The sequence below is a fragment of the Sinocyclocheilus grahami genome, unplaced genomic scaffold (genome assembly GCF_001515645.1).
Source record: "Sinocyclocheilus grahami isolate Dianchi unplaced genomic scaffold, SAMN03320097.WGS_v1.1 scaffold1171.1, whole genome shotgun sequence".
Classification (NCBI taxonomy): Eukaryota; Metazoa; Chordata; class Actinopteri; order Cypriniformes; family Cyprinidae; genus Sinocyclocheilus; species Sinocyclocheilus grahami.
In genome coordinates, this window is record NW_015506350.1 from 244,391 (window position 1) to 264,610 (window position 20,220).

The window sequence follows — 20,220 nt, forward strand, 5'->3', positions numbered from 1 at the left end:
CAAACCACCGCTGAAAACCATTTGAAATTTGTGTCAGCACGTCATAAATAGAACCCGGCAGCAGGTTTCTGTCGGGGATTTGTTGCGCCGCACCGCTCGCGTCCGATGTAGACACGGTAACATTGGTTTTGCTTTGTTTCACAGAACTAATCGTTGCCTGGGTTGCGTACGTATGTGTGGGGCGGAGCTATCAAAATAGGGGCGAGAGCCTTTTGGGGTAGGGGCGTGTTTGTTTTGGTGATTTCAAATATCAACATTGGCTACCAGAAATCGCTTACCCCACCTTTAAAAACTGATGGTGTTACAACTCACCCCAATCCTGATGTCCCGACCTAATATGAACAAAGCATCACACACAAATACAAATAGGACTAAATGTATTAAATATGTCACGGTGTATGTGTGGCACACAAAAATATATCAAGGTCTTTGCATTAGAAACAAAACATCAAGTGGCATTGATTTTAACAGAAGTTAGCACACCTTTCAAGAATGAAATGATACAAAATTATACAAAAATAGATTCAAAATGAAGATAAAAAGCAGCGACACTGTTTATAGTGTGATGAACTACACCTTTGCTTACTCCGCTGTATATAATCGGTAATACATGTTATACACATGTGCAGTGTGGATTCTGTATTGTTTCTGGTTTTCTTCACGTTAACCCTTTAAAGTCCACGTGAACCGGAAGTGGCTGCCGACTTTATTTCGGTGTAGTGACGTATTTCCATCTGAAATGGAACATTGAGCAGAGGGCATGGTTTTATGTTTGCGCTCCTCCGCTCTGTCTCTCACTCATAGCAAACTAACGGTAGGAGGTGTGTGTTTAAGGATATTCTGCCCAAGCCGTCAAACTGACGTCATCAGAGAAGGAATGCCATTCCAGAGAGGAAGCAAATGTTCAGATTTTGATGAAAGATTACCAAGACAAACCATTCTTTTCCAGCGGATTAACTTGCACGGATTATGTTACGGAGCCGACGAGACGAGAGGTGTGCGGATCCATATGCAAAGCTTTTATTCTAGAACAAAGTCAAAACAAGCAAGGGTCAGATAATGGCAAACAGGTATATTGAAGGCAAGACGCAAGAGTAGTCCAGTGAGCGGATGTGGTCGATCTCCGGCGAACAATGTCCAAACAGGGTATTCCAAAGGGTTAATGCGAAACACAGGCTATGGTCCAGGCGAGGGGCAAACAGTATTCGAACAGGGCGAGACGAGAGGGACAATCCAGGACAAGCGAAAATCAGGAAACCGGAAACTAGACAACTAGAACTCAAACTAGGCACGGGAACTGGCTCTGTAAAGTAGCTATCGACTAGGGTAGCGATATGCATTTACAATACTCGGCAGTGAGAAAGACGAAGTCCATGGCTCATGTAGCATGTCTGATTGCGTTTAGCTGTGTGTAATCAGTGCCTTCAGCTGTGTATGTGTAATCAGTGCAATGGATGATGGGAACTGTAGTCCGGGGTGAAGTGCAACAGTTAGTGTGGTGCAAGAGTCCAAAGTAGTGAGCGGGTGATCTCTGGTGGTGAGCGAACGGAAGTGCATGGGCAGGATTCGTGACAGATTAATTGTTCACATCAAGACTAGCAATGTGCGCTAGTAAAGTAAATAAAGTCAATTTTGATTTCGTGCGCACTTACGGCATTTGTATGCAGGCTTCAAATTTTATGAAAGCGGTGTTATTTTGTGAATATTATCTTGGTGAACTAAATCCTAAACTTTTGTTGGTTCTTTTCTGCAATAATCCTATTGGCTCTTTGCTGAGGGAACCATGGCGATGCGAATTTATGGGTTGGCCTACAAAAGCACATCAACCCTGAAGCAGTCTATCGAATAAATACGTCAAAGGTGTTTCATTCACCTATTATATTTTTATAATACAATAATACTTGTTGCTTTTTGTTGTAAAATATTTTTGTTTAAAAAAAAATCATAAAATACATTGTATATTTTGCATTTTGTCATCAATCCATTATAATTTTCGCATAACTATTTGTCTCCACCTATTGGTCGTTCCAATTGCCATCAATGGTTTAAAGTTAAGAAGTCTTAATGATGGATTTGTTTCTTACAAACATGCAGCTTTTCACTTCACAACATGTTACTGATGAACTGGAGAGGTGTGGATTACTGTGATGTTTTTCTCAGCTGTTTGGACTCTCATTCTGACGGCACCCATTCACTGCAGAGCATCCATTGCTGAGACAGTGATGCAATGCTACATTTTGTATCATGTACAAGTTGTATCATGACTCCGTGCAGCAGCTCCTCTCCGTTGAGCACCGATATGAAGGCAGTGTTGTTATTCCCCTTCTGTGACAAGAGCTTGTCGAACCCGTTGAGTTTGTTTGCTATTGTCAGAGCTCTGTTTTATATAAGCAGACATATAAAATCATGACATCAGGCTTGTACGTGTACTGCACAAACATCTTAATTCAACTAATAAAATGTTTCCTATGCTTCTTATATCATGTACACAATTTTCCTCAGCTACGTGTACAAATACACACAGAAAGCATCAAATGTCTCAGTATTTGACAAGCTATCAGGTATGACAAGCTTGAGTTTCGATGCTACCTGAACCATGTGGAGTAGATGAATCATATACCTGATGATTCATAGAGACATCCTGGCTGTAGAAACAAATTACCCTGTATTCCCCGGCAAAACCCCCTGAGGAGGCTTCATTAAACAAGGGTGGATTGTTGTTAAACTGATACAGCAGCGACAGTAAGGAAATAAGTCCAAGCCAATGAGAGTATTATGCTTAATCACAGACTTATTTGATACTGAACAAATACCAAACAGAATCGGACCGATTTATAAATGATTGACGTTCACACAGACTAAATTACAACCACATAACCATTACTGTGGTCTAAACACACAGATCCACAACCTACTGCCTGCAGGGTTACGCAAGGTCATGTTGCTTGGTTTATAGCCGGTGAGTCAAGAAGCGAATGGGTTGTGGTGAAAGCGCTATACACACAGCTATGGTCTGTACAGGTTGGATTTATAGGCTACCTATGATTAGTGCATATATCACGGGACAGTTGCGACTATAAATGTCAAAAACACATGAGTTACACTATTAAAAATAAAGGTTCCAAAGGGGCTTTTCGCAGCCATGCCATCTTTTTGGTTCCCAAAAGAACCTTTCAGTGAACAGTTCTAAAAAGAACCATTATCGTTATAACATTTTCATAATCCAAAGAACCTTTTTAAACTCTAAATGCAATGGATATGTTCCATGGGTTTTAAAGGTTCTTCATGGAGCCATCAATGGCAATAAAGAAGCTTTATTTTTAAGTTTAATAAGAAACCAGTCATGATGGAAAAAAAGAATCAACTCAAGATGTTGCATATATCAGAATGACTTTGCAAATAATGCAACAGTGTGTCTTATGATAAATTCATGAACACTTCGTAAATCGTACGTATTAAAACAACTCTTCTGGCACCCTGACTGATAGTTTAAATATGAATAGGCTTCTTACAGTAAACCATTATTGCAAATAAAACTATTTCTTCCCCCATACATCACTAAATGCCTGCAGGAATACTAATCCATTTGATCACAGGCAGCAAACATGACACTTTCACTGCATGTAACCTTAAGGCAGAAACTGAAAGTCTAACGAATCAAAAAGTATCAAATGTCAAAATTTCTCCTTAAGCAAATATCACTTTCTGCTACGATTTCCTGGAATTCTCTGGAGGTTTTATGGTTTCGATATAAGCAATATAATACAACACAATATAAGAAAGCATGCTGTATAGCAGCTTAGCTCAAGCGTTTACCAACAGAATGTTACATTGTGTCCAATGAATCATAATTTAAATACTCGTGTTCTGGCACCGTTTCCTGCCTCACCTGTGCCACAGTATGTATGATGGATGAATGTCTTTTTTATTTGCATACTTTAGATGCATTATAGTAGAGTGTGAATGTTAGTACAACTGATTGAACACAGTGCATTTACTCTGATGACGTCAGTTGTCTTCACTGAAGGCACACGCAAACGCAAAATACTTTAATTCAGTTTGCATACAGTTTTTACCAGGTCTCTTGAGTAAAGCATGCACCCCTGTAACATGAGATCTTTTTCTTAATCCATGTTTACCAAGCAACAGCGATTTTATTATTAATAATATTAAAGCAAACCTAGCAGTCTTACATAAGTGAACAAATTTTCCTAACGTATTACTCTTGCAACAGTGAAATTTACATTAAAATATACATTGAAAATCAAGCATTAATCAGACGCTCTCTTAGATTTTGCATATGGCAAGTGCATATGCTGTTTCTATGGATGTTTAAATAAGCACAGAGGCAGGCCCGTTTAAAACTCTTTCACATTCACTCCGGCTCAAAGCTTTTCATTTGGTCCAACAAACTTCACACAGCCAAACTTTCACTGAAGCGCCAACATTTGACCAATACATTCATCATCTTAGCAGTAAAGGAATATTTCACTATTCAAATGTCAAAAACTCATTATTAACCCTCACTTCGCACACCCTTAGTTTCTTCAGTGCAACACGAAGCTGAATTTTCTGGCCAATCTTTGGGGATGCCACTGAATTATCATAAAGGTAGTCTATATGACTTATTCGCTATATTACAAGTCTTCAAAAACCATTGTGTTTGACAATGCACAACTGCTTTTTTTGTGAGAGTTTCCATTCACTTTCAATATACTGAAAATCACAAATTCACCACTTGTGTTTTATGAAAGGAGGAAAACTATATGATTTTGGAATGGCATGAGGGTTAATAAATGACAGAATTTTCATCTTCGGATGAAATAACTCTTGAAAAGGCAGAAATGAATGGAAAGTTAAATCATTATGAAAGAATCAGGCCATATTGCTCCAACAGCATATGTGCATCTGTTGGCAATAAAGAGGTCAGACATAAAGGTCATAAAGAGGTTTCTTATTCTTCATTCTCAGCGAGTCATTTGTTGGCTTATGTCTTCTAGACAGCGCAGCCTTGAGATACTTCACACGTCCATCACAAGAAAATATGAAATAGAAGCGTAAATACACCTACCATTTCAGATATGTTAAAAAACTAGCCATGAAATCATAATTTTTAGGGGTACACTTCAAAATCAGCCACTGACTCCAAGCCAGAGGACATGTTCTTCATCATTTATGGAGGTGTGGAAATGAAAATGATGCATGTCTGACGGGACACTCTCACACTCGTTTGCTGCTGGGGAGTAAAGGAGTGTCCGATGTGATCGGCACACCAGTTTCCTGCAAACTCGGAGAGAATGCTGCAGGGAAAGTGAGAAAAAAAAGATTCAAATTAACATGCAATTTCATCTCATAGAATAGAATACGACTCAATTCTAGATTCCTGAACACAATGATCTGTTCCAAAGAATGTCCAGTTGTAGAGAAAACAGGACAGATTATGTTCGCCGAACCATGTGCTGTTCCTGGCAGTGTGTCCGAAACTGTTGCTCTGCATATTGTTTTATTTATCTGTTTATTTTATGAATCATTAATCTTTCGCAATGTAATGCGGCTCTACAAAGAGGCTGTTAGAGGATGAAGCAGTTATGAACTACATAGTCTCGTGTAGCCAGACCTTCAGACTGACGGCAGAAGGTCTGGGAACCTTGGCCGCTTTGAATGAAGCCATATGACTGACAGGTAAAGCAACCAATCACGTTTCGTCTTGTGCCGCGTCTAGAGGCGTGGAAATGTCCCACAATAACGGACCGGTGTGTCAAACTCTTGGATGTATTTTAACGAGTCTATGCTGAGAACTTTACATATTTCACATACTTTTGAAAATCCAGCGCTTAGTTGATCCTGATAAGAGCTCATTATCAGTTGTAAACATGAAGGCTTTCTTCTAACATGAGGGGGTTTGGCGTAACAGCAACATTGTTTCCAAGCGGAACGTTAAAGAACGCGACACACACGTCTCCCGGAAATCCTGTATAATTCAACCAATCAGATGACGACTTCGAAACTCCTGAAGTGTTTCCAATTTAGTGTGCCATATGCATCAGACGTTCAGCCAACAGTCCGTGGACGTGACGTCTGAGGCTGAGACTATGAACTACTCTTCCTTTTAGATAAAAAGATGTGTGCTTAATTGTACTTAATGTGCACTTGTAGTGTACTTAAAAGTATGTTTTCAAAACACCATACAATATTAATGAAATAAAAGCCCAATTAGTGTACTTAGACACTATCATGACTGTTTCTTATTACACCCAAGTAGACTTTTAAAATGAGCACTTTGTAATAATGTCAAAACTTAATATAATTTAGAGATAATATAATTGAAATGTACTAAAGTGCAACTTCATCATTACAATGTAATTACAAATCTATTTAAATCGAAACGACATTATAGTATGTTTACCATAAAGGCTTGTCAGTACATTCAGCAGTACACTTAAACCATATATTACAAAACAACAGAATTATGAAATTACATATGAAGATAGGTCAAAGGTCAAATGGTCACTCTAAGTTCAACTAATTGCACGTAATATGCTATAATAGATTTTAATTAATTTGTAAGTAACATGCAATTAAGTGTAAGAAAACATTACATTGGTTCACTCAAGTTTACTCTTGTAAATTAACCTACATTATTTCTGTTTCGAAAAGTATGCTAAACTAAAGTGTATTTCTTTTTGACCCAAAAGAAAACCCACAGCCCGTGTATAAGCTTTCATCTCACTGCATTCAAATCTCATTTTACGTGTGAAGAGGATATTTGCATAGTCTTAAAAACACAGCAGCAAAAAAAAAACAAAAACAGCCAGCTTGTTTTTGGAGGTGACTATGGCTATGTGATTATGACTGTGTCTGACAAAAATAAAAAATAAATAACAAAAAAAAAGAGAAGAAAGCAGTATAATGGTGCGTACAAGTCATGTCGGATAGATCGTATTTACGAGTTGAACGCACATGAACGCCACCACAAAGTCGTTATTATGAGTGGGAAACTCGAAATTTTCTTTAAAGGAATAGTTCACCCAAAAATTTAAATTTGATGTTCCCGAGTTTCCGAGTTGGGGGCGTGTCAATGAGAAATATGGCAGAATCGATGGATGCACGTCTGTAGTTGACGGTAAATTTTTGTTTAAACTGATAGTTTAGTTGTCCTATAAACTTAAATTGGTCATGTTCTTGTTACGCAGCTAGTTAATGAAATCCAAGTAAAAAAATGCAGACCCTATTGTATTTTCTTGTAATTTATTAAAAGAAGTTACACCGCCATCTTGTGTCGACTAAACTGACTTTAACGCACCTGACATCGTAATTACGACTTGTCACCTCGTAAGTTGTAAGTTGTCCCAGGAGGACTTGAACACAGCATAGGTGAAAACATGTTGAGAAACACTTTAATATTTTAAAATGATAAAGTAGGATATGATCCTACAGAGAGCAAGTAACAATCTGTGCTCTCGGAACAGCATGCTGAAAGTTAGTATATTCTCAACTTCATGTTCCCACAAACGTTTATGGAAAAAAAAAATCCAGCTGTTGCTTGCCAACATTGTAGAGCATGAAAACAACATCAAGCAAACAGAAGGGGAGGGGTAAACCACCGCTGATGAGGAAAAGAGAGACATTCAAATTCAGAGGAGTGTAAGAGATCAGATGGCTGCCAGACAAGAGAGCATTGTTTGTGACAATGTGGTTGGTTACATCACAAACCCCTTAAACTCACGAGAGAAAGCGGCCACACACCCCTCTCATTCTTCCAGAGCTGATGCAGCCACTCAACAGCCTTTAATACAGGCAGGGAGCGGCGCACAGCACTGCTACACTAATGCACAGAACCACGCTCAGCTGAGAGCTAACTACATTAGCATGAGGACTTTTTGTGCATGACTTAGTTTTATGCAAAATAAACTATGGGTGAATCTCACGAACGTCCAGGTCATATTTCACCCAGAAATAAGAAATTATATTTCGAGGTTTAGAACCACTGTAATTTTTTTGCATTGCAATATTATTTTTGTGATATTTTATAAGAATTCTCACTACCATAAATTCTCATTCACATTATTGTAATTTGAAAAAAATATATTGTAATGTACACTACCATTTAAAAGTTTGGGTTCTGTAAGATTTATTCATGTTTTTTAAAGAAGACCCTCATGCATTTATCTTGATCAAAAATACAGTAAGCAGTAATACTGCAACATATTATTAACATTTAACATAACTATTCTCTATGTGAATATATGTTCAAATATAATTTATTGCAGTGATATAAAGCTGAATTTTCAGCATCATTACGCCAGTCTTTAGTGTCACGTGATCTTCAGAAATCAGTATAATATGCTGATTTGCCCGTTTTTTTCAAGATTCTTTGATGAACAGAAAGTTAAAAAAAGAACAGCTTTTTTTTTATATAAACCTTTGGTAACATTGTAAATGTGCAACAATTCAAAACAACAACAACAACTTGAAATACATATTTAAATTGCATTTATACATCATGGGAATTTAAACTGTCATGAAAATAGTTTTGGGGGTGAAATGCATCCTAGACGTGTTTTCATATTGCCATAATTATTCAAAGCTTTGTGTTTTAAGAAAAATCAATGTAAATAGCTCATAAAATCGAATTCATTACTTACACTGGCTACTGCTGTTGCGTAACTTCCTGGCTTCAATGTCATCTGACCTCTCCATTGAAATCTGCAACTCTAAAGACAGAATAAAATGGTTTATTTATACATTATGTCATTATACGCAACATATGGCATGCAGTGATTTCCAGATACTAATATAGACAAACAGCGTTAGTGACTAAATCTTGCTTTCTAAATATATATCTCTCAACAAGAACTATGAGACACACACCGAAAGTTCAGGGCTTGGCAGCATCTGTAACCACTCACTTTAAAAGTGCATAGAAAGAACATCATCAAGCTTTGTAAATGACGATGAAAGTTCAAGGTATGCAAGACGCCACTGAAAACAAAATTTGAGGAACTTCAGAACTAGACGGCGAGGAAAAGAAAGAAAACTGTTGTTGCCACTCACTTCCATCGCTCATGGAACTGAAGCTGCTCTTCTGGCTGTTCCTCTTGCTGTTCCAGGTGTCATTGCCGCTGTCCCGCTGCAGCTCCTGCGGCCTGACCTGCGGCTTCTTCTTACTCTTGCGTGTGCTGATGCGAATGATCTCTCGCACCAGCCGGCACTCGGCCTCCTGCTCCTCCATGTTGTGCTCCTCCACGATATCCGAGATCAGCTGACTGATCTCCCGGGAGCGCCGCAGGAACATGGAGTCCGTGGTGCACTTGGCCAGCTCGTTGATCTCAAACTCAGAGAAGACCTCCATGAGCTTCCGGGTGATGAGTTTGTCCACGTCTTCCATCCCGCTGCCGCAGATTATGTCATCCTCCGGTAAGCTACTGAAGTAAATCGGACTGTCCATCTCGATTTTGGAAGTGGAAAACGATGCATGCTCCTCATTATCTTCAATGACGGATGTGTCCACCTTGACGCCCCCAATGTAGACATCAGGATAGAAGCCGTTCTCTGCCTGTGGAGGACTTGATGGGTTCTCCGCCGGCGCTTTGGGAGCTGAGCTTTCGCTCGAAAGGAGACAAGGCAAGCGCCGCCACACGCGGTACAGTCCACAAGTCAAAATGCTACAAAAGAGCTTCCTGCAGCTTCTCACAGAAGCACAAGGTCCGCACATATACGTCCCCGAGACAGGCTCCTCTTTGGCGGGGAGAAAGCTTACAGTCTCTGGCCCAGTCGTATTGCCGTTGGCATCCTTGTTGACTTTGTGCCTCACTCCGAAGTGCTGGATCTCAATCTCTACGGGGTCGACGGAGCGCTCTCGGTATGGCCCTTCATCAATGGGACCACTGGTCCAGGACGGCGCGCTCTCCATAGGGACAACACTCGGCCCAGACCGTCCTCTGGTGGCTGTTTCTACGGTTATCTGACGCTGGACTGAGGCCTCAGGGTCTGTTAAAGAGACATAATAGGAGAAACTGGAACGAGATGAAGGTTTTATCTAGAGCTGCACGATTAATCGTTAAAAGATCGCGATCTCGATTCAGACAACCACACGATCTCATTTCTAAATGACAACGATTCTCCCGTGTCTATTAAACCTTTGACAAAGTCTTACCGGATCATTCAAATCTGCGTTCGCGTTCTGACACACAGAGAGCAGTTACCATGTTTCGTTAAGAAATTAGGAAATTGACAGCAGCAAATCGTACAGTCCTTCATATCATCACAGAAAATACTTGGATGAAAGTTTATAATTCAGATATAAACATTGATGTCTATGGTAACGCGACCAAAATAGAGCAAATCCGCGTTTGAAAGTAACCGCCACATAACGTTTGTGTCGATTGCATTGTTTCACCGCTAGGTGGCGAAAAGTGACTTAAAAAATGTAGAATTGAATGAATCTGTATTCAAGAGAATCGTTCAAAAACGCTGATTCATCCAGTAGGTTTATGAGTGAGTCATTGAATCATTGATTCAAACAACTTTTTCATAATGTTAATATTAAATTGGTGTATTAAATATATTATATTTTAAATACATATACACTACCAGTCAAAAGTTTTTTAAGTTAAGTGTTTTAAATATTGATAATAATAATAATAAAATGTTTCTTGAACAGCAAAGTCAGCATATTATGCTGATTTCTGAAGATCATGTGACACTGAAGACTGGAGTAATGATGCTGAAAATTCAGCTTTGATCACAGAAATAAATTACATTTCAAATAGAAAGCAGTTATTTTATCCAGAATCGTGCAGCTCTAGTTTTATCTTACATTTTCAAGCAGTCTTAGTAACAAAACTGCAGCGAGTTGTCCCGAGTTTCCCCAAGAGATGCAAACCAACCAGTTTAAGAGCTGTTTTGTGTTCGCTTTCTTGGCTGTTGTCGTTGTTAATAAGATAGTGAAAGTAAAACTTTCACCTCAACACTTACAAAACCAGGCCTGCGGTGTAAACTACATATACTCGTTTTAATTTCTATTTTAAGGCCGCATCTGATTATTTACACATTGGGAAAAGCTACAAAGTCCACAGAAGTCCCCAAACACAACACGCACAGTGCAGTTCTCTCAGTCAAATCACAGAGATGCGGCTTTGGGGAGCAGACTAACTAGCGCACTGCATGCGGGAAACACTTCAACTAGGCGATCTTAAGGAGTAACATTAAGAAGAAAGGATCGACTTCATTGCTGGACGTTACTCACACCGTATGGGGGAAATGTCGCAGTCTGACGGGCTTCTTCCGGAAGTCCTGGGAGCACAACAAGCTCTTTCGACCTGGATTTCACTGTTAGTCCACAAATACCCCGCCGGTGCTCAAGCAGCGGGCCTCAAGCTGTCTCTCAAAGAGCCGCACGCGCGGGGGAACGCTCTGACCTGCACGCTCGTCGTCCCGCTTGTGTGAGCACACGTACAGGTAACGTTACCTGATTCAACAGGTGCATCGGGACATGGACACCGGTGACGTAATCCGCCGCATGCAAGGCTGACCCATTTTCATTGACTGTCAGTAAGATCAGCAGCTGTTTGCAACCGAGGCTACACGTGAAAAAAGAAAGGAAAAAAAAAAAGATTAAACTTTTTTTTTTTTTGACGGATTGTTGATTTTAATATGATTCGTGCACCGTGAACGCAGCGCGGTGAGGTCTTTAACCAACAGATGGAGTCAGTGTTCCTCAGATAGGGCAGAGTGGGGGAAACGCCCCCCCTCCCCCTTAAGGACTGTGTCATTTCTTTCTGTGAAATAAAAGTGAAATGTGAAATGTGTCCAAGGATAGTTATCGAATTAACTGTAAATCAAGTATGAAAAACGTCCAAAGTTTTCCATGTTAGATTTTTTTATTAAACAAAAATTACAGTTGTACTAGCAAGGGGGCGTTCTGCCCTACAGGTGGGGTAAAATGCCCCCATTCTGACAAAGCAATTTGCTTTATACCTTTACAGCAAAATCAGAGTACAGGCAGTTTTAGCTTAAAACTAAAAGAATATAGAATCATGAATTACAAAATTATAATAGCCTATTTGGAAAAATAGCTGATGCTAACTTGGTCGTTTTTAAATATAAAGTCCACGTTTTTATTCAACTAGTTAGAATACATTTGATGGAAACGCAAAGGATTTGATGTTCAGAACTTCAGATCAGAGGAACTAGAGAGGAATGAAGCCACACCCCCTAGGTTTGAAGAAAAACAATTGTCATTATGAAAATACCATTATATTTTTCTTAAACAACACATACTCCCCATCTACATGCTTTACTGTTCTTGTATCATACATAACTGATGTTCTTTTTTTTTTACTTACTGCTGAAAATGAGAATTTACTATGAAATCAGCTTCACTTTGAATACTCAAAATACATCACTCGTCAACATAGGCCATGGCAGCTTCAGAATAGTGGATTCATTTTTGATTGTTCCCCCCCAGTCAGTGTTTCTCAACCCTGGTCCTGGGTACCCCCACCTATTTCAGGTCCTGGAGTTTTTTTAAATGAGCTGAATCAGGTGTTTGATTAGGGAGACAAAATGTGCAGTGTTGGGGGGCACCCAGGACCAGGGTTGAGAAACACTGCCTTAAGTAGAACTATGTCCGAAACTGCATATTACTCATACCATTTCTACAGAAAGTCACGTCACCAACTACTTTACATCCATTTCTACAGTATTAGGAGAATGGAACCGCACTATCATCAAATGGCAAGAACTGTCATAAAGACATATTTCTTCCAATCAAGTGGCATGTTGGTCTGATAAAATTCAGCTTTATTCATTTACATAGTATACTTTTTTTTTTTTTTTAAGACAATTTGGAAAGTAAACTTTGTGGGTTTAACATTTTTATTAACATTAAATGTACAGCCTTTGAAAGGGTGGTGCGTTTATAAATTGCCAGGACTGAACCTCGGCACAATGGATCAGTCGGAGCATCCTTTAGTCCTTGCAGAGCCCCAGAGCCTGATGACTGACAGCCTCCCAAACACACACCTAATCAAGGCTGCAAGAATTTGAAAAGAAACCATTAATGGTGAAATGCTGGAATCATGCAAGTATGCAATCATTAAAAACAGCCTTATTTATTTTCACAGGCTTGTAAGCTGTAGGCCATGAACAAAAAAAAGTGTATATTTCTGCGGTATGTAGTTTGTACATGTTTTCTGTACACATTCAATACCAAAAAGTGCAGTATATTTTGTATGCCATGCAGAACACTGTATCCCACAATGCTGATTTAAAGAGGCAAAATAACACTTTTGTGGAGCTAAACATGCAGCTAGGTCAGTTTGGTACCCAAGGTCTGTCTGACCGACAGCTGCTTTTAAACGTGCTGTTAATATGGCCGAGCATGTGGACAATCACATATTTCTTGATCAAAATCCCATTCTTGGTGAAGCATCAGTGTAAACACAGTTGGTTTGCATCTGTCTGAATGTAAACGTTGAAGGGAAGAAATAAACTTGCACTTTACATTCTCTCTCTCTCTCTCTCTCTCTCTCACACGCGCGCGCGCGCACACACACACACACACACGAAACTGCTGCTGTCAATTATCTAATAGTCATTTAATACTGGTATCAATATTTATGTGGTACTGAAATTGGTATTGAGAATTGTGAAGTTGAGAATTGGGACAGCTCCTACATGAAGTCATGTGACAGTGCAGAATACAACAGTTTGAAATGTTCATTGCATTATACATTTTTCTTTTTTAAATGGTGGTTAGCATACATTGCATACTGCACACTGTGAAGTAAACTGGAGTCCCATTCTGAACATAACCAAACATACTGAATTACACTCGAGGCAGCCCACTACTTGAAGCAAAGACAGATTGCTGGGATGCTACAAACACTGAAATAACCAAGATAACCATCCCAATTTTGGACTTTACAGTGTTGCTTGCAGAGGGCAGATCATTGCCTATATTTGGTTTTTAGCAGGAATTCTCTGTGTAGACTGTAAATGAAGCAATTGTACTCACTTTATAGACGTTGAGATCTGCTTCTAGATGGAGAGGTTCACTTCCTGGAATCGGACTGGTTCCTGTTGACCAAAACCTGCAGGGCTATTCTGGGCCACCTCACATTTAGAGGTAGAGGAACCCAAACTGTTAACTCGATGCTGGTTTTGCTCCGCTATGGCAGAGGGAACAATAATGTAATTATTTTCTGACTAAAAATCTAATTTCTAACATGCAGTGAGATTCTGGTGGTGCGCTTTGGTGCAAACCTTGTCTGTAGCTGCTGGAAAGTGTAGGAGACATCCTTCGGATGGCACCTTGGCCAAACTCACTTGGAATGGCAGTAATAAGCCTGGTGCCATCTGTATTTACAGTGAATTGGCTTTGGACTCCTTCGGGATAACGGGCTGAAGAACTAACTGGATTTTGTTCAGTTTGACCTGGTCTCTGGCCCGGGTAACTTGGAGGTAAGGAACTTTGGAAAACGCCACTGCTAATGCCACCAGAAGCCCATTGGTTCTGAAAACTACCAAAGCTGCTTGTGGGTGGCTTATTAAGCCTTACGTGGACTGTATTGATCTCATTAGTGGCACTGAATCCTAATTTACTTGTAGAAGGCCTTGAGAGCACTCTACTTGGTTTGTATGGGGTTCTCTTCAGAGAAGAGAAGGGCTGATACCCAGTTTGGGAAGAGCTGGCATAAGTGCTAGTGGCTGGCTGGACATTTCTGGAATTCTGGTTCACTTGAAAAGGTTGGCGTTCATGAGCAGTCTGACCTGGGGCAAATGGTACTTTACGGTCTGGAGAGCTAGTATGAACTTGGGGTTTATTGGATTCTGCTCTATCGTGAATATTTGCAGGAGCCTGAATCATCAGGATTGCTCGAGAACTGGCAATTGAGGACTTGGTCACATCATGTTGAGCCCCACTTCGAGAGGGGTACATAGGCTCAAAGACTTGATTAGGTTGACCATGGATATTGTAGGTCTGCTGGAATTTGGGGCGAGTAGATTCATAGTGAGGTGGTAATGCGTTTCTTGGAGCACTTTCTGAGGCCTCGAGAAGAACTCCACCAGAGCTGCCAATTGAAGATCTAGCATTGTTGTCCCTATAATCATTTTTGGAAGGTTTTCTTGGCTCAGGACTGGGATTGTATCGAGTTCCACTCATGGAGTAGTGTAGAGGTTCATTCCAGGACTTGCCCTGACTGCTGGCAGTCAATCTAGTATCTCTAAAGATCTGACTGGCCTGATAGGGGTCAACATGACTGGGAACTCCAAGTGGTTTTACTGAATCTGGATGCCCACTATAGCCACCAAGATCTTGAACATTTCCTCCACCTTGAACTACAAAGATTGGCCCTGAGCTAACAACCGAAGGCTTGGCCTCAGTGTACTTAAGCCCATCATGAGAGGTTTTTCTTGGATCCATACTTGAATACCCAGGTATCCCCTTCAGCAATGGTCCATAACGGCTACTGGCTGTCTGGAGTTGGCTAGTACTCTGGCTCCCCTCAGATGAACTATACTGATGGGAAACCGGACTTGAGATGGAGTTTGACGCAGCGTTTGGACCTCTTGCAAGTAGGTTTCTAGTAACTTCAGAGTTGAACTCCATAAGGCCATGTGTGTTTTTAGGAGGCTTTACTACAAACATCTTGTTCGAGCCAGCAGTTTTAGTTACCTCGTAACTAGATTCACCTCTAGATGGCTTTAAGGGGTTTGGTTCAGGTACTTTTAAGTTTCTCATCAAGGCGAACTCGCTCTGAGATGAGGTAGAAGCTAGCCTGCTACCAGGCTGAACATTTTTGAAGGCATCAGTAACTGTATGAGACTCATCTTGAACAGAGGGTTGACCAAAACCTGACAAGTCATATTTAGGATAAGAAGCAGAAGGCTTATAGCTAATCAAATTATTGTCTTGATCATCACTTTCAGCAGAAGTCTGACAATCTTTTGAATCTGATTTTACATTTGATCCCACAAACAAACTCTCTTTATGCTCATTGTCATAACTTCCATGGGTGGCTTGACTGTGGGGCAGGCCAGCAGAACTGTAAGCAGGATCATTCCAGTTTCCCATTTGTTTCACCTCAGGGCCAATCACAGGGAAAGTGTGTGCTGAAACTCTTTGCAAATTGGCGGGTGGCATGCTCCCTGTTAGAAACAAACAAACAAACAAAAAGAACACATAAACAGCATGAGACAGCAATGTTTCAGAAAAATGTCATCAGTGTGTTTGAATTACCTTCATAATTCCCCAAACAGATTACATAAGCAGGAAACAATGCAAAAAGAACCCTGAAAGCAAGCAACAAGTCAAACATTTAGCAAAGCAATGTACATGTTCAGTTGATAAGAAAAAAAGTCTGTCCGTTTTGTGCTCACCTTAAGCAGTATACAGAATCCATTGTTAAATAAGGCACCCAAAAACACAGAGTAATCAGCAACTTATCTTCTGGCGAAACCACAATGGGAATGCTTTATAGACTTCACACATCACCTTCAGCCAATCAGCAATCAAGATGCCTGCTAGCTGCAGCTGTTAACAATTATCACTTCACTTTCAAAATCATAACAGTAATGGTATCTCTATTTTTGAGCATGCTTGACAAATAAAAGAACGTAATAATAATAAATTAAAATTAACTATAACATTTTTTGTCAGGCAACCTAAAATGTGCTTTGTGTGGTAATATTTAAATAAAAAAAAATGTTCACCAAAATATTACCTGCTATTTATTTTAAGTAAACGTAATTAAACTGACTACATTAGGTTCAATGAAAATATATATAGTTTTAAATATATAGTATATTCACTACGTCGCTGTTTTTAAAAAAAAATTAATTTATTGATTTGACTTTTCAAGATCTAGAAAATATTATTTGATCTGCTATTTCTAAGCTATGAAGAAGCCATGCAATTTAACCTTATTTCTAGACTGTGCGATGAATATATGCTTTCTAACATACTGCACAACCTCATCTGACCATAATTATATTTTCATCACTTTGAACTCACATCAATAATATACAATACACACATTTTCCATGGGCTGAACATGGTAAAGAAAGCATGTAGTTGATATCATTTATCGTATTTATATGGGAAACTACAGGCATTCTGTGTTAGAGTTCAGAGAATTGCAAAATAGTCATTTGTATAATGTACAGTAGTGGTCAGGCTCCACATCCGGTACATTTTGAATCGAGTGCTTTCGAGGAAGAGGCTTCTTAATGCATCAAGCTCAAGTACAGACATGTGTTCACAGTATGGGGTTTCATACCTTAAGGAGGTATGAAAGCCATTAATATGGTCTAACACATAGCCTTCCCTCACACTCGCACGCATGCACTCTGACAATTTCCCATTCCCACCCGTCCACATTTGATAGATAGGGATCATTAGTGTCATTCTCCCGCAGTCAGCAGGAAGGAGAAGCATCCGTCTGTCTCCTGATACCAGGTACTTTAAGCGCTGAGGAGATCTGTCACACTGGCCTACTTTTCCTTGGCATGTCATTTCATCCTATACATTGTCCCTCATTTATTCCTCCAACCAGGGCTGAAGTCGGGATGTTGGAATGGAGTAATTTCCTATATATTAACGGAATCCCACATGAGCTCTTCACCTGCCATTATGGATAGTCATGTGACTGTGTGACCTTTACACGGAGCTGCATGTGATTAAAAGTCAGGTTGACATTCAAATGTATGTCGCTAACTTGGTGGCTGTTGCCACTTGCAGATGTTTTCAGCTTTCTGTAGAAAGGATTCCTTAGAATGAATCAGCGATCCCTGTTCAGCTCTGTTTGGGAACAGAAAAAGGACATATAAAGTTGAGTAAAAGCGCATGTTTTTTTTCTTGCTAACATCATCAGAAATCATCCTAGTGGTGCGAATAAAGTGACTTGGAATGGAAACAATGAAAAGAAAAAAAAGAGAAAAAATTTCAGCTGCAATGAGGCTCATTAATCAGAAAACATGTATCCAGGAAAAAAAACACTCCATCAGTCCTGCAAAACCCTTTGTTTTAGTCTGCATTTCTGAGAGAATTTTCAAGAATAAGCTTCAGTAATGGCAGCCACACTTGGCAAACTCCCTCGTCAGCAGATTCTCCTCAGCAAGCAGTGGCATACAGGAGAGAATGTCCCATTGTGAGGGGTAGTGTGAATCTATTCATCATCGGACATTCAAGGATTCTTATTATAAAACTTGAACTAGATACTGATATCAATCTTACACCCTGCACTACCACCACTATACTATAGATCTGGATTTCACATAATATATGAATGAATGAATCTTTTTTGTTTAAATTCCCTTAATTCACTTTAGTCATTCTCATTAGATTATTACAGTAAAAAGCTACTGTAATGGACTGTAAACTACTGTACTACTGGAAAAAGCATCTTGGACATTATGCTATAAATTTCTCTTTTTGTGTTCAAAGAAAGAAAGTCATACGAACATACAACCAATGGCCTATGTACTGTATAAATCGATATTTGCTAGTAGTAGACAGTAAAAAAGCATTTTATGTATTTTAATGTTTAAAGTATCTGTACTTTACTACTTTTTACTCCCACTACATTTCGTAAAAACATTTTGTTCCTAATTTTTTCGAACCGAAGAAATCAATATTTGAATTTGTGAAAGAGCTGATTATTTTCAATTAAAGGTGGGGTGATTTCTGGTAGCCAATGTTGACATTTGAAATCACCAAAACAAACACGCCCCTACCCCAAAAGGGTCTCGCCCCTATTTTGATAGCTCCGCCCAGGCGCAACCCAGGCAACGATTAGTTCTGTGAAACAAAGCAAAACTAATGTTACCGTGTCTAAACCGGACGCGAGTGGCGCGGCGCGACAAAATACTATAAAACTCATTATAATCAGTGATGCTGTCTACACCATAGATACAGTATATACACATATCTATGGTCTACACTGGATGCGGCGCGGCATGACACGACAAATCTCTGACAGAAAACTGCTGCTGCGTTCTATTCATGACATATTGACACAAATTTCAAATGATTTTCAACGGTCGCTTTGTCGAGTCCAGTGTACTAGACAGACTTTAGCTGTTGCGACGCAGACACAGTGTTACTCACCTATGGAGAAGAAACAAAGCAACCTCGGCGTTTCACGCTCCTTGAGTTCTCTCCAGCGCTGGAAAGCTGATCCGATATTTACACGGGTCCTACTTCTTGCCTTATTGCCTTAAGCCTTCGTTTGTTCCGCAGACATTTTCCTCTTTTGTTTTTTTATCCGCCATCTCTAACTTTCCTTCGCTCGGCTCGCTAATATCCGTCCCGTGCCCTGAACGCTCTCTCCTCCACATCATGAGTAGACACGCCCCTTACTGCTGATTGGCTACAAGTTTGTTTTGCTACTCGGTCCGAATCAGTTTTCTAAAGTGTTTTTGAAAAATTGCTTACCCCACCTTTAATCACTTCTGTAGCCTTAATGTTTAACACATTATAAAGGGTTATTAAAGGATATAATTCATTATAATTATTCATAATGTTCATTATACATTATATAATGTATTAACTGTGGTAACAATTATCCATGAGCTTGTACAATGCATTAGAAGGTGCATTACAAGGCATAATTACTGCATTAAATCTACTTTTATAATGCATTATACATAAAGGCTTTAAGTGTTACCATTACTTCTAATTTAGTAAATATGTAAAATAAATCTAAATTTAATTGCAGCAATGCATGTTATGTTATTAATTTGTGTAATATAATATAAATCAGCTTTATATCAGCCACCTTGTTTTCTAAAATAATGGTATTGGCCATCAAAAAATCCATATTGGTTAATCGCTAATATATACTGTAGACTGATATTGAAGAACGGATAAAACACCTTATAAACCACTCAATATGCTCTATGACAGCGGTGAGTTTTGCACACCGGCAACATTTCCGTCTCCTGGCTTTGATGTTGCCAGAAATAACAAAACTCAAAATATATTAACTGCCAAAAATTAAATAAACTTACTACATAGAGCTGATATAAACCAGAGGGAAAAAATTAGAAAGCTAAACACATGCAATATGAAAAGATCGGAGTTCTGAATGTGTAGTTATTCTGTCACCTGAACTGCTCTGTTTTGATAGGTCTTTGATCCTCCCTCACTAGGGGACGAGATGTGTCACTTCCCCGAATCTCCTGCTCCTCCTCAGAAAACTCACAGACAGCGGG

The 20,220-nt window shown here is 39.5% G+C and overlaps 2 protein-coding genes across 3 annotated transcripts; both read right to left on the bottom strand.

The window, feature by feature from the left end:
* Nucleotides 1-4,816: 4,816 nt before the first annotated feature.
* kdf1b (keratinocyte differentiation factor 1b) lies at nucleotides 4,817-11,558 on the bottom strand. Of its 2 annotated transcripts, XM_016253295.1 has the most exons (5): nucleotides 11,471-11,558; nucleotides 11,249-11,379; nucleotides 9,055-9,990; nucleotides 8,646-8,714; nucleotides 4,817-5,300 (listed from the first exon to the last, which is right to left on the bottom strand). In XM_016253295.1, exons 3-5 carry the CDS (start codon nucleotides 9,911-9,913, stop codon nucleotides 5,221-5,223), a joined length of 1,008 nt encoding a protein of 335 aa, XP_016108781.1. In that variant the 5' UTR covers nucleotides 9,914-9,990; nucleotides 11,249-11,379; nucleotides 11,471-11,558; the 3' UTR covers nucleotides 4,817-5,220. The 2 variants fall into 2 exon arrangements, with proteins under 2 accessions (XP_016108781.1, XP_016108782.1); XM_016253296.1 differs by lacking the exon at nucleotides 11,471-11,558 and having other exon boundaries at nucleotides 11,251-11,464.
* Nucleotides 11,559-12,826: 1,268 nt separating this feature from the next.
* Nucleotides 12,827-16,472, bottom strand: LOC107567593 (uncharacterized). The gene is made up of 5 exons (XM_016253294.1): nucleotides 16,387-16,472; nucleotides 16,247-16,299; nucleotides 14,269-16,155; nucleotides 14,021-14,174; nucleotides 12,827-13,036 (listed from the first exon to the last, which is right to left on the bottom strand). The coding sequence occupies exons 1-4, from the start codon at nucleotides 16,407-16,409 to the stop codon at nucleotides 14,044-14,046; spliced, it is 2,094 nt and encodes a 697-aa protein (XP_016108780.1). The 5' UTR covers nucleotides 16,410-16,472; the 3' UTR covers nucleotides 12,827-13,036; nucleotides 14,021-14,043.
* Nucleotides 16,473-20,220: the final 3,748 nt, after the last annotated feature.